The sequence below is a fragment of the Gigantopelta aegis genome, chromosome 11 (assembly GCF_016097555.1).
Source record: "Gigantopelta aegis isolate Gae_Host chromosome 11, Gae_host_genome, whole genome shotgun sequence".
Classification (NCBI taxonomy): Eukaryota; Metazoa; Mollusca; class Gastropoda; order Neomphalida; family Peltospiridae; genus Gigantopelta; species Gigantopelta aegis.
Window position 1 is genome coordinate 130,118 of NC_054709.1, and position 13,512 is coordinate 143,629.

The window sequence follows — 13,512 nt, forward strand, 5'->3', positions numbered from 1 at the left end:
ACAAGAATTCAACACTGCAGATCAGTTGTTTGAGAAAACCAAGCTTTGTTGTTACTGTTTTCTTGGGGGGTTTTTAGGACACCACTAGAGCACATTGATTTATTAATCATTGGCTATTAGATGTCAAACATTTGGTAATTCTGACATTAGTATTAGAAAGGAAACCTGCTACATTTTTCCATTAGTAGCAAAGGATCTTTTATATGCACCATCCCACAGACAGGATAGTACATACGTGTACCACGGCCTTAAATATACCAGTCATGGTGTACTGGGTGGAACGAGAAATATTCCAGTGGGTCTCTGACAGGGATTGATCCTAGATCGACCACACATCAGGCGAGTGCTTTACCACTGGGCAACGTCCCATCCTTAAAACAAAGGTTAACACGGAAACAACAGAATATATATGTCAAAATTACCCAATGTTTGACACCCAGTAGCCAATGATTAATAAACCAATGTGCTCTAGTGGTGTTGTTAAAACAAAACAAACTTTAATAGACACATCAGAGGGAATTGTGAAGCCACTTGTGGGTGGGAGTGGGGATGCATTAATATAAATGATGACTGATAAATTAGAGGTAACAGACAGCATTAAACAACTTTGGCTATTCAAGAAAAAAACAAAGTACCACAAATGTACCTGTAAAAAAAAAAAAGTGTGTGTATTTTCTAAAAACAATTGTTCCAAGGGAAACAATTCCAACAATTTCTTAAAACAGTTACAAGTGAGAAAAAATCAGAACAATAATTCAGGTGAATGTGGTAAAGTCATTTGTGTTGCAAGCAAACAATATATTTAAGGCTGGCTTCAAAACAAAATTGACTATGTTTTCATTATTATGCATGCAAGGTATATACAGTGATTTAAGACACAGTTAATATCTCCAGCACCGCTGTCCTAGATAAGACATTTGACAAGGCAGATCATTGCATACACTGATCCAAACAGCCACGATAATCACTTGACAAGGCAGATCATTGCATACACTGACCCAAACAGCCACGATAATCACTTGACAAGGCAGATCATTGCATACACTGACCCAAACAGCCACGATAATCACTTGACAAGGCAGATCATTGCATACACTGACCCAAACAGTCACGATAATCACTTGACAAGGCAGATCATTGCATACACTGACCCAAACAGTCACGATAATCACTTGACAAGGCAGATCATTGCATACACTGACCCAAACAGCCATGATAATCACTTGACAAGGCAGATCAATGCATACACTGACCCAAACAGCCACGATAATCACTTGACAAGGCAGATCAATGCATACACTGACCCAAACAGCCACGATAATCACTTGACAAGGCAGATCAATGCATACACTGACCCAAACAGCCACGATAATCACTTGACAAGGCAGATCAATGCATACACTGACCCAAACAGCCACGATAATCACTTGACAAGGCAGATCATTGCATACACTGACCCAAACAGTCACGATAATCACTTGACAAGGCAGATCAATGCATACACTGACCCAAACAGTCACGATAATCTAATCAATATTAGGCTTGCTTATTAACCACAGAACTTAACTTGAACAAATCACATGATTAAAGATGTTAATACTATGTGATGTCTGATTGGTCTGTTACATTATGACATCAAACATAGACTGTTCTAAGTCACACCCTAGTGACCTATTTAGTGCTGCTACAAGTTGACCCATTTAATTCAAATTCTGTTTAATATTGCTCTCAGCTGACCCATTTACCTCACAAAATGTTTTAATTTGCTCTTAACTGACCTATTTAACTCACATTCTATTTGAAGTTGCTGTTAGACCTATTGTCAGTTGACCCATTTATCTCACATTTTAATTTGCTCTTAGGTGACCTATTTAACTCCCATTCTGTTTTAAGTTGCTTGTTACTGACCTATTGTCAGTTGACCCATTTATCTCACATTTTAATTTGCTCTTATGTGACCTATTTAATTTACATTCTGCTTTAAGTTGTTCTCAGTTCACCTATTTTCAGCTGTCCCATTTGAAATGCACAGATTTAAACTGCTCTGAGTTAACCCACTTCATTCATATTCTGGTCAGAACTGTTCCATTGACTCCCACAAGTTAATCTTCCCTTATGGGTCTCAACGGATTCCTTTTCAAGATTTTATTTCTCGAAGAACAAAAAATGTTTTAATAAAAAGATGATTTCTCTAACATCTGTTAATGCCCCATCGAAAGGTAATATCTTTCTGACAACGTCAAATTCTCAATGCTATTTCGTTAAGATTGTCTGTCATCGTGTCTGTCTCTCTGTCTGCATGTCTGTGTCACACACAAAAACCCACTGGTTACCATACAATCCAAGGGCAGACCAAGCAAATATTTTATGAAGGGCCTAAGGAAACAATTTCATATTGGCCAATTCCTGAATAGTGTATTTCAATAAAAGTCGGAGTTTTTCGCACAGGATACAAAAGGTAAAATATGTTCCCTACAATCTTGGAAATTAATGGATAAATTTTTTAATTTTTAAAGAAAATTATAGTAAGACAAATGCAGTTTAAAATTTGTCAAAAGGACATGAAATGTAGTGTCCAGTTTACAAACATTTCAAACCTCTGACCATCTTGTAGGGGCACTTATAATCCATTTTGGTTTTATTATGAACCATCAAATTATTTTCTGGCAAAAAGCCTGAAAGTTGGGAATTAATAACAAATGATAAAAAAGGGGGCACACCCTGGTACCTTTCTTTGGATTCACCCTTGCAATCTGCATCTAACTTTTTCAGTTTACGAAGAAATGTAACTGTGAGCAGAATAATATTGTTTTTATGACTGTATCAATCTGTCACAGATATGTTTATGACTATCAATTTGTCACAGAGATACATTTATGACTGTATCAATCTGTCAGATACATTTATCCATCTGTCATTGAAATAATTATTGTCAGTAAACAACAGCTGACCACTTCACACATCTTTCAGATATAGCACTGTTTTGTCCAGATGTCTATTTGACCATACATCTGTCTATTTATCCATCACAGAAACATTATCATTAAAACAGATAATGGTTAAACTCTTGCACTCGTGTTCAATCAGGAAGCATTGTTAGTCCACTTTCTTTGGGATATGTCCATCACAGAAATTGTACCATGCAACTGACTGACTGCATACACATCTCTCAGATAGCAGCACTGTTTCTTTGGATGTCCATACCTTTGTCCATCCATCACAGAAATTGTACCATGCAACTGACTGACTGCATACACATCTCTCAGATAGCAGCACTGTTTCTTTGGATGTCCATACCTTTGTCCATCCATCACAGAAATTGTACCATGCAACTGACTGACTGCATACACATCTCTCAGATAGCAGCACTGTTTCTTTGGATGTCCATACCTTTGTCCATCCATCACAGAAATTATATAACGAAGCTAGCTGTAAACACACATCTTTTAGACAGAGCACTGTTTCTTTGGATGTTTGTCCGTTTTGTCCATTCGTCATTGCAGATGACTGTGTGCACACATCTTTCAGATATCAGCACTGTTTCTTTACATGTGTGTCTGTCCATCACTTCAGCTGAATGTATTCACACATCTTTCAGATATCAGCTCTGTTTCTTTACATGTGTGTCTGTCCATCACTTCAGCTGAATGTATCCACACATCTTTCAGATATCAGCTCTGTTTCTTTGGATGTGTGTCTGTCCATCACTTCAGATGAATGTATCCACACATCTTTCAGATATCAGCTCTGTTTCTTTAGATGTGTGTCTGTCCATCACTTCAGCTGAATGTATCCACACATCTTTCAGATATCAGCTCTGTTTCTTTGGATGTCTGTCTGTCCATCACTTCAGCTGAATGTATTCACACATCTTTCAGATATCAGCTCTGTTTCTTTAGATGTGTGTCTGTCCATCACTTCAGCTGAATGTATTCACACATCTTTCAGATATCAGCTCTGTTTCTTTACATGTGTGTCTGTCCATCACTTCAGCTGAATGTATCCACACATCTTTCAGATATCAGCTCTGTTTCTTTGGATGTGTGTCTGTCCATCACTTCAGATGAATGTATCCACACATCTTTCAGATATCAGCTCTGTTTCTTTGGATGTGTGTCTGTCCATCACTTCAGCTGAATGTATCCACACATCTTTCAGATATCAGCTCTGTTTCTTTGGATGTGTGTCTGTCCATCACTTCAGCTGAATGTATTCACACATCTTTCAGATATCAGCTCTGTTTCTTTAGATGTGTGTCTGTCCATCACTTCAGCTGAATGTATCCACACATCTTTCAGATATCAGCTCTGTTTCTTTGGATGTATGTCTGTCCATCACTTCAGCTGAATGTATTCACACATCTTTCAGATATCAGCTCTGTTTCTTTAGATGTGTGTCTGTCCATCACTTCAGCTGAATGTATTCACACATCTTTCAGATATCAGCTCTGTTTCTTTACATGTGTGTCTGTCCATCACTTCAGCTGAATGTATCCACACATCTTTCAGATATCAGCTCTGTTTCTTTGGATGTGTGTCTGTCCATCACTTCAGATGAATGTATCCACACATCTTTCAGATATCAGCTCTGTTTCTTTGGATGTGTGTCTGTCCATCACTTCAGCTGAATGTATCCACACATCTTTCAGATATCAGCTCTGTTTCTTTGGATGTGTGTCTGTCCATCACTTCAGCTGAATGTATTCACACATCTTTCAGATATCAGCTCTGTTTCTTTAGATGTGTGTCTGTCCATCACTTCAGCTGAATGTATTCACACATCTTTCAGATATCAGCTCTGTTTCTTTACATGTGTGTCTGTCCATCACTTCAGCTGAATGTATTCACACATCTTTCAGATATCAGCTCTGTTTCTTTGGATGTATGTCTGTCCATCACTTCAGCTGAATGTATTCACACATCTTTCAGATATCAGCTCTGTTTCTTTGGATGTGTGTCTGTCCATCACTTCAGCTGAATGTATCCACACATCTTTCAGATATCAGCTCTGTTTCTTTGGATGTCTGTCTGTCCATCACTTCAGATGATGACTGTAGATACACATCTTTCAGATATCAGCTCTGTTTCTTTGGATGTCTGTCTGTCCATCACTTAAGAAGATGACTGTAGACACACATCTTTCAAATATAGCACTGTTTTTCAGTATGTCTATTCATCTGTCCATTCATCACCCAAACTGTAAGATGCATGCTAGCACACACTTGTTGCAGACAGACAACCATGGGGTCACAGAAACTGTATGATGTGTCAACTCTAGCACACAATTGTTGCAGACAGCCAGTGGTGCGGTCACAGCACAGTTTCCTCGGGGTGTCTATCAGTCACAAAAACTGTATGATGAGTCGACTGCTAGCACACACTTGTTGCAGACAGCCAGCGGTGCGGTCACAGCACAGTTTCCTCAGGGTGTCTGTCAGTCACAAAAACTGTATGGCGAGTCGACTGCTAGCACACACTTGTTGCAGACAGCCAGCAGTGTGGTCACAGCGCAGCTTCCTCGGGGTGTCTATCAGTCACAAAACTGTATGATGAGTCGACTGCTAGCACACACTTGTTGCAGACAGACCGTGGTGCGGTCACAGTGCAGTTTCCTCGGGGTGTCTGTCTGAGACGGAGATGGTGTCATCATCATCCTCCGAGATGCGGTCCATCTCGCCCACCAGGAGCTGACCTCCCCCTCCATCGTAGCGTGCCTGTTCCTTACACTCCTCCTTCACATGCGTCAACAGACGACGCAGCTCGCGGTTGTTGGGAGACAGACGCAGTGCGTCAAGCAGGTCCTGCTGGGCGGCCGCATACTGCCTGTAAGATACAATGCTTATACTGTGAGATACAACGCTTATACTGTAAGATACAACACTTATACGGTATCTTAGATACAACGCTTATATGGTAAGATACAACACTTATACGGTAAGATACAACAGTAAGATACAACACTTATACGGTAAGATACAATGCTTATACTGTAAGATACAACAGATACACTACCTGTATGATATAACAGATACACTACCTGTAAGATACAACGGTTATACTACTTGTAAGATACAACACTCATACTGTAAGATATAACAATAAAATAAGCAAATGTAGCACCAAACAGCAAGGCAACAAATGTAATGAGTGTCACATTGTTTTTACTTATGGGTGTGAAATACCAAAGTTACAGTCACCCATACTTTGTAAATAATTTGTAAATAATTTGTAAAGTGTTATCATTACAGTTTAGCCACCCAATATATAGAATTAACACACCCAGTGATATATAGTATTAAAAAACACCCACCGATATATAGTATATAACACACCCAGCAATAAATAGTATATAACACACCCTGCCATACAAGGTCTTAACACACCCAGCGATATATAGTATATAACACACCCAGCGATATATAGTATATAACACACCCTGCCATACATAGTCTTAACACACCCAGCGATATATAGTATATAACACACCCAGCAATATATAGTATATAACACACCCAGCCACATATAGTATATAACACACCCAGCCACATATAGTATGTAACACACCCAGCAATATATAGTATATAACACCCAGCGATATATAGTATATCACACCCAGCAATAGATAGTATATAACACACCCTGCCATACATAGTATATAACACACCCAGCAATAGATAGTATATAACACACCCTGCCATACATAGTATATAACACACCCAGCAATAGATAGTATATAACACACCCAGCAATAGATAGTATATAACACACCCAGCAATAGATAGTATATAACACACCAGCGATACATAGTATATAACACACCCAGCGATACATAGTATATAACACACCCAGCATATAACACACCCAGCAATAGATAGTATATAACACACCCAGCGATACATAGTATATAACACACCCAGCGATACATAGTATATAACACACCCAGCAATATATAGTATATAACACACCCAGCAATAGATAGTATATAACACACCCAGCGATACATAGTATATAACACACCCAGCGATATATAGTATATAACACACCCAGCGATAGATAGTATATAACACACCCAGCGATACATAGTATATAACACACCCAGCCACATATAGTATATAACACACCCAGCGACATATAGTATATAACACACCCAGCGACATATAGTATATAACACACCCAGCGATATATAGTATATAACACACCCAGCCACATATAGTATATAACACACCCAGCGACATATAGTATATAACACACCCAGCGACATATAGTATATAACACACCCAGCCACATATAGTATATAACACACCCAGCAACATATAGTATATAACACACCCAGCGACATATAGTATATAACACACCCAGCCACATATAGTATATAACACACCCAGCCACATATAGTATATAACACACCCAGCGACATATAGTATATAACACACCCAGCCACATATAGTATATAACACACCCAGCCACATATAGTATATAACACACCCAGCCACATATAGTATATAACACACCCAGCCACATATAGTATATAACACCCAGCGATATATAGTATATAACACACCCAGCGATATATAGTATATAACACACCCTGTCATACATAGTATTAACACACCCAGCGATATATAGTATTTAACACACCCAGTGATATATAATACACTCAGCCATATATAGTATTAACACACCCAGTGATATATAGTATATAACACACCCAGCGATATATAATATACAACACACCCAGCCATATATAATATATAACACACCCAGCCATATATAGTATATAACACACCCAGCCACATATAGTATATAACACACCCAGCCACATATAGTATATAACACACCCAGCCATATATAGTATATAACACACCCAGTGATATATAATATATAACACACCCAGCCATATATATAGTAAATTACACACCGAGGTATATATATGTAAAATATCAACCTCCTCTATGATAATCAGTATTTGTGAAGACTCTGCCGAGACAAATACCAATTAACTAGATAAGGTTGATATTTTAAATATTAAAAAAACCATTAGTGAATTCTATTTATCCTATAATATTTTAATTAAAAATTAAGTGGCCTTCATGATAAGATGACAATCTGCACAAATGTAGCCTGACATTGTAGTCACATACATTGTACTTTTAAGTAAATCATTACAAAATATTACACTCGGGTGTTTCATACACTTTCCTTCATACCAAGACCTTTGATGTTTTCATGTTCCATTTGCTGTGTAGTATTCTCTTGTTTTTTGCATTCTTTTCTTTTTTTTATTGCTTATCTTCAAAACTTCTTATCTTTTTCACCTAAACCTTATTAATGGAACAACTGTCATAAGCAGAAATCAGTATCTGTTGTGTTAATTTCAGTCGATGGGTGGGATTTAAGACATTGCAGGAAGTAATGAGTATCCTGTCCTGGATGGAGGAGCCAGCATAAGTCAACACATGTGCCCATGACAGGCGTGTGCTACAACAGCTTGCTCTGAATGTGCACGTTAAACTTTATGACCTGACCTGACCTGTAATGTGTATGAATATCTAATTATAGTTAAACTTGTCAACAATCTGATCTGTGCTTCAAGACACTGAAGATTCAAGTATGCCTGTCATGTGTCCGCCAAGTTCCACAAATGCTGTTTCCATGCTTCCGGTAACCATAGTGATATGTAATGTTTATGTACCTGTCGTCCCTCTTGGCTCGAGCCCGTGCATAGTACGCCTCAAAACATTTCGGCTTCAAGTCGAGAGCCCGGGTGGCCAACTCTATAGCCGATGGGTAATCCTGTAAAAAAGGTAAGGAATGTGTGTTTAACAACACCTCTGCACATTTTAAACTACAGATATTGTGATGACCAGTGTACTGTTATTTTGACATCTAGGTCCCATTAAAGGCATACTGTCACAGATTTAAGAACCTTATTTCTCTAAAAATGGACAATAAATGAAAATTACATTAATATTTGGAAACCAAATCTAGCTATCACATCATCTTAGCTGAACCACGATGGAGTGAAATCCATGTCAACCCTGTTGACAATATTAGTTTTTGAATTATAGACCATTGCCATAATTTGATTATTTTTATGAAATATCATTAATAAGTGGAGTATGTTGGCTACGTAGCTGGTCGAATGAAGTACATTTTGGGACAAATCAAATTTATATATTTTCAGGTAATACTTTGTTAGGCTATTTAATAGGTCAGTGCTCTGTGACAATATGCCTTTAATGAATGAATCGTAGCTAAGGTTGACAGTAGTGACCGTTATGATTGGCACATGTAAGCTTTACAACTATTCCCCAAATCAACCTTACGACAGCCATAACTGCCACACTAAAGATTAAAATCAGTGACAACACAGGTGCAGGTTGTCGGGGTCTTGGGAGTCGGGGGCTTGGCAGTCGAAGGTCGTATGGTATAAAATGTCTTTCTAAAACACCGGGTTTAATAAAAGACATCATGCACCTAGTAGATGCAAGCCATGCTTAGTGCAGAACCTGCAGATGGGGTGTGCATGGTGGCCTCACACTTGATATTAAACATAGTAAGCTACACGGTGTAGGTAGATATTAAACATAGTAAGCTACACGGTGTAGGTAGATATTAAACATAGTAAGCTACACGGTGTAGGTAGATATTAAACATAGTAAGCTACACAGTGTCGTGGAATGTGTAAGTAGATATTAAACATAGTAAGCTACACAGTGTAGGTAGATATTAAACATAGTAAGCTACACAGTGTAGGTAGAAATTAAACATAGTAAGCTACACGGTGTAGGTAGATATTAAACATAGTAAGCTACACAGTGTAGGTAGATATTAAACATAGTAAGCTACACAGTGTCGTGGAATGTGTAGGTAGATATTAAACATAGTAAGCTACACTGTGTAGGTAGATATTAAACACAGTAAGCTACACAGTGTCGTGGAATGTGTAGGTAGATATTAAACATAGTAAGCTACACGGTGTTGTGGAATGTGTAGGTAGATATTAAACATAGTAAGCTACACAGTGTCGTGGAATGTGTAAGTAGATATTAAACATAGTAAGCTACACGGTGTTGTGGAATGTGTAGGTAGATATTAAACATAGTAAGCTACACAGTGTCGTGGAATGTGTAGGTAGATATTAAACATAGTAAGCTACACAGTGTAGGTAGATATTAAACATAGTAAGCTACAAAGTGTCGTGGAATGTGTAGGTATATATTAAACATAGTAAGCTACACGGTGTCATGGAATGTGTAAGTAGATATTAAACATAGTAAGTAAGATATTAAACATAGTAAGCTACACAGTGTCATGGAATGTGTAGGCAGATATTAAACATAGTAAGCTACACAGTGTAGGTAGATATTAAACATAGTAAGCTACACGGTGTTGTGGAATGTGTAGGCAGATATTAAACATAGTAAGCTACACGGTGTCGTGGAGTGTGTAGGCAGATATTAAACATAGTAAGCTACACAGTGTAGGTAGATATTAAACATAGTAAGCTACACGGTGTCGTGGAATGTGTAGGCAGATATTAAACATAGTAAGCTACACGGTGTCGTGGAATGTGTAGGCAGATATTAAACATAGTAAGCTACACTGTGTAGGTAGATATTAAAAATAGTAAGCTACACTGTGTAGGCAGATATCAAACATAGTAAGCTACACAGTGTAGGTAGATATTAAACATAGTAAGCTACACCTTGTCGTGGAATGTGTAGGCAGATATTAAACATAGTAAGCTACACAGTGTAGGCAGATATTAAACATAGTAAGCTACACGGTGTCGTGGAATGTGTAGGCAGATATTAAACATAGTAAGCTACACGGTGTCGTGGAATGTGTAGGCAGATATTAAACATAGTAAGCTACACAGTGTAGGCAGATATTAAATATAGTAAGCTACACAGTGTAGGCAAATATTAAATATAGTAAGCTACACGGTGTCGAGGAATGTGTAGGCAGATATTAAACATAGTAAGCTACACAGTGTAGGCAGATATTAAACATAGTAAGCTACACGGTGTCGTGGAATGTGTAGGTAGATATTAAACATAGTAAGCTACACAGTGTCGTGGAATGTGTAGGCAGATATTAAACATAGTAAGCTACACAGTGTCGTGGAATGTGTAGGCAGATATTAAACATAGTAAGCTACACAGTGTAGGCAGATATTAAACATAGTAAGCTACACAGTGTAGGCAGATATTAAATATAGTAAGCTACACAATGTAGGCAGATATTAAACATAGTAAGCTACACGGTGTCGTGGAATGTGTAGGTAGATATTAAACATAGTAAGCTACACAGTGTCGTGGAATGTGTAGGCAGATATTAAACATAGTAAGCTACACGGTGTAGGCAGATATTAAACATAGTAAGCTACACGGTGTCGTGGAATGTGTAGGCAGATATTAAACATAGTAAGCTACACGGTGTCGTGGAATGTGTAAGCAGATATTAAACATAGTAAGCTACACGGTGTCGTGGAATGTGTAAGCAGATATTAAACATAGTAAGCTGCACGGTGTCGTGGAGTGTGTAGGCAGATATTAAACATAGTAAGCTACACGGTGTCGTGGAATGTGTAGGCAGATATTAAACATAGTAAGCTACACGGTGTCGTGGAATGTGTAGGCAGATATTAAACATAGTTAGCTACGCGGTGTCCTGGAGTGTGTAGGCAGATATTAAACATAGTAAGCTACGCGGTGTCGTGGAGTGTGTAGGCAGATATTAAACATAGTAAGCTACACGGTGTCGTGGAATGTGTAGGCAGATATTAAACATAGTAAGCTACACGGTGTCGTGGAATGTGTAGGCAGATATTAAACATAGTAAGCTACACGGTGTCGTGGAATGTGTAGGCAGATATTAAACATAGTAAGCTACACGGTGTCGTGGAATGTGTAGGCAGATATTAAACATAGTAAGCTACACTGTGTCGTGGAATGTGTAGGCAGATATTAAACTTAGTAAGCTACACTGTGTCATGGACTGTGTAAGTAGATATTAAAATGGCCATACATTGAGTTTCCTCTTGCAACGGGACAGGTTGAGCAGGAAGTTGAGTTTGAGATCGTTGAACGTGCGAGCCTCATCACCCAGTCCCTCACGTGGGAACTTCTTCAGGGCGTATTGATACCGCTGGGCAGAGTCTTTCACGCGGTTTTTCTGGAAAAAAAGATGCGGAAGAATAATAACATGGACATGCATGTTTGTTTAACGACACCCCAGCACATTGTTTAATCCGTTTATTCGGAAAACAATTTTATATGTACACAAACAAACAAGAAACAGCCTTCTTAACACCAAACTCACAGAAATTATATCAGTTAATATTGGTAAAACATACCAGGATTTCCCATATTTAAGCCCACTCGAAATGAAAGAAAGAAAGAAATGTTTTATTTAACGACGCACTCAATACATTGTATTTACGGTTATATGGCGTCAGACATATGGTTAAGGACCACACAGATACTGAGAGAGGAAACCCGCTGTCACCACTTCATGGGCTACTCTTTTCGATTAGCAGCAAGGGATCTTGTATATGCACCATCCGACAGACAGGGTAGTACATACCACGGCCTTTGATATACCAGTCGTGGTGCACTGGCTGAAAACGAGAAATAGCCCAATAAGCCCACCGACAGGGACTTGAAATGAAGCCCATGGGCTTAAAAATGGAATATTTTACTGTTTGTATGTCCATGGGCTTAAATTCAGATATTTTTCAACAGGAAGTTCCCGTAGGATACAAAACAATTACATCATATTTACTATTAAAAATAAAAATAGTATGCAAAAAGGTGATCCCTGTGACAAGGACTATAAACTGATATCTAGCAAAAACGGTATTTTATATATTACCAGCTATGTATGTAACAACTGTTTTTATTTAACTTGTAGAGGATGTGGTATTTCATGTATTACCAGCCATGTATGTAATAATTGTTTTTATTTACCTTGTAGAGGATGTGGTATTACATATATTACCAGCTATGTATGTAATAACTGTTTATATTACCAGCTATGTATGTAATAACTGTTTTTATTTACCTTGTAGAGGATGTGGTATTTTATATATTACCTGCTATGTATGTGATAACTGTTTTTATTTACCTTGTAGAGGATCTGGTATTTTATATATTACCAGCTATGTGTGTGATAACTGTTTTTATTTACCTTGTAGAGGATGTGTCCGTCCTCCATCAGTTTGTTCAGCAGGAGCAGCAACACGTCTGTCTTGCCCGCTGCCATCGCCCACGTCTCTGGACCTGTGAGATCCACACAAATATTAATTAAAACTATTCCAAACTGTAAACCAATAACACGTCTCTGGACCTGTGAGATCCACACAAATATTAATTAAAACTATTCCAAACTGTAAACCAATAACACGTCTCTGGACCTGTGAGATCCACACAAATATTAATTATAAAGCTATTCCAAACTGTAAACCAATAACACGTCTCTGGACCTGTGAGATCCACACAAACACGTC

General features: G+C 38.1%; 1 protein-coding gene across 3 annotated transcripts in view; it reads right to left on the reverse strand.

The window, feature by feature from the left end:
• Window positions 1-245: 245 nt before the first annotated feature.
• The window catches only part of LOC121385611 (protein TANC1-like), a 175,190-nt gene continuing 161,923 nt past the window's right edge, over window positions 246-13,512 (reverse strand). For all 3 annotated transcript variants that reach the window (XM_041516357.1, XM_041516356.1, XM_041516355.1), the window contains 4 exons: window positions 13,194-13,285; window positions 12,033-12,179; window positions 8,692-8,792; window positions 246-5,822 (listed from right to left, as the gene is read on the reverse strand). In XM_041516357.1, coding sequence (XP_041372291.1) covers window positions 5,597-5,822; window positions 8,692-8,792; window positions 12,033-12,179; window positions 13,194-13,285 — 566 coding nt within the window. In that variant the 3' untranslated portion in view covers window positions 246-5,596. The remainder of the gene's footprint in view (window positions 5,823-8,691; window positions 8,793-12,032; window positions 12,180-13,193; window positions 13,286-13,512) is intronic.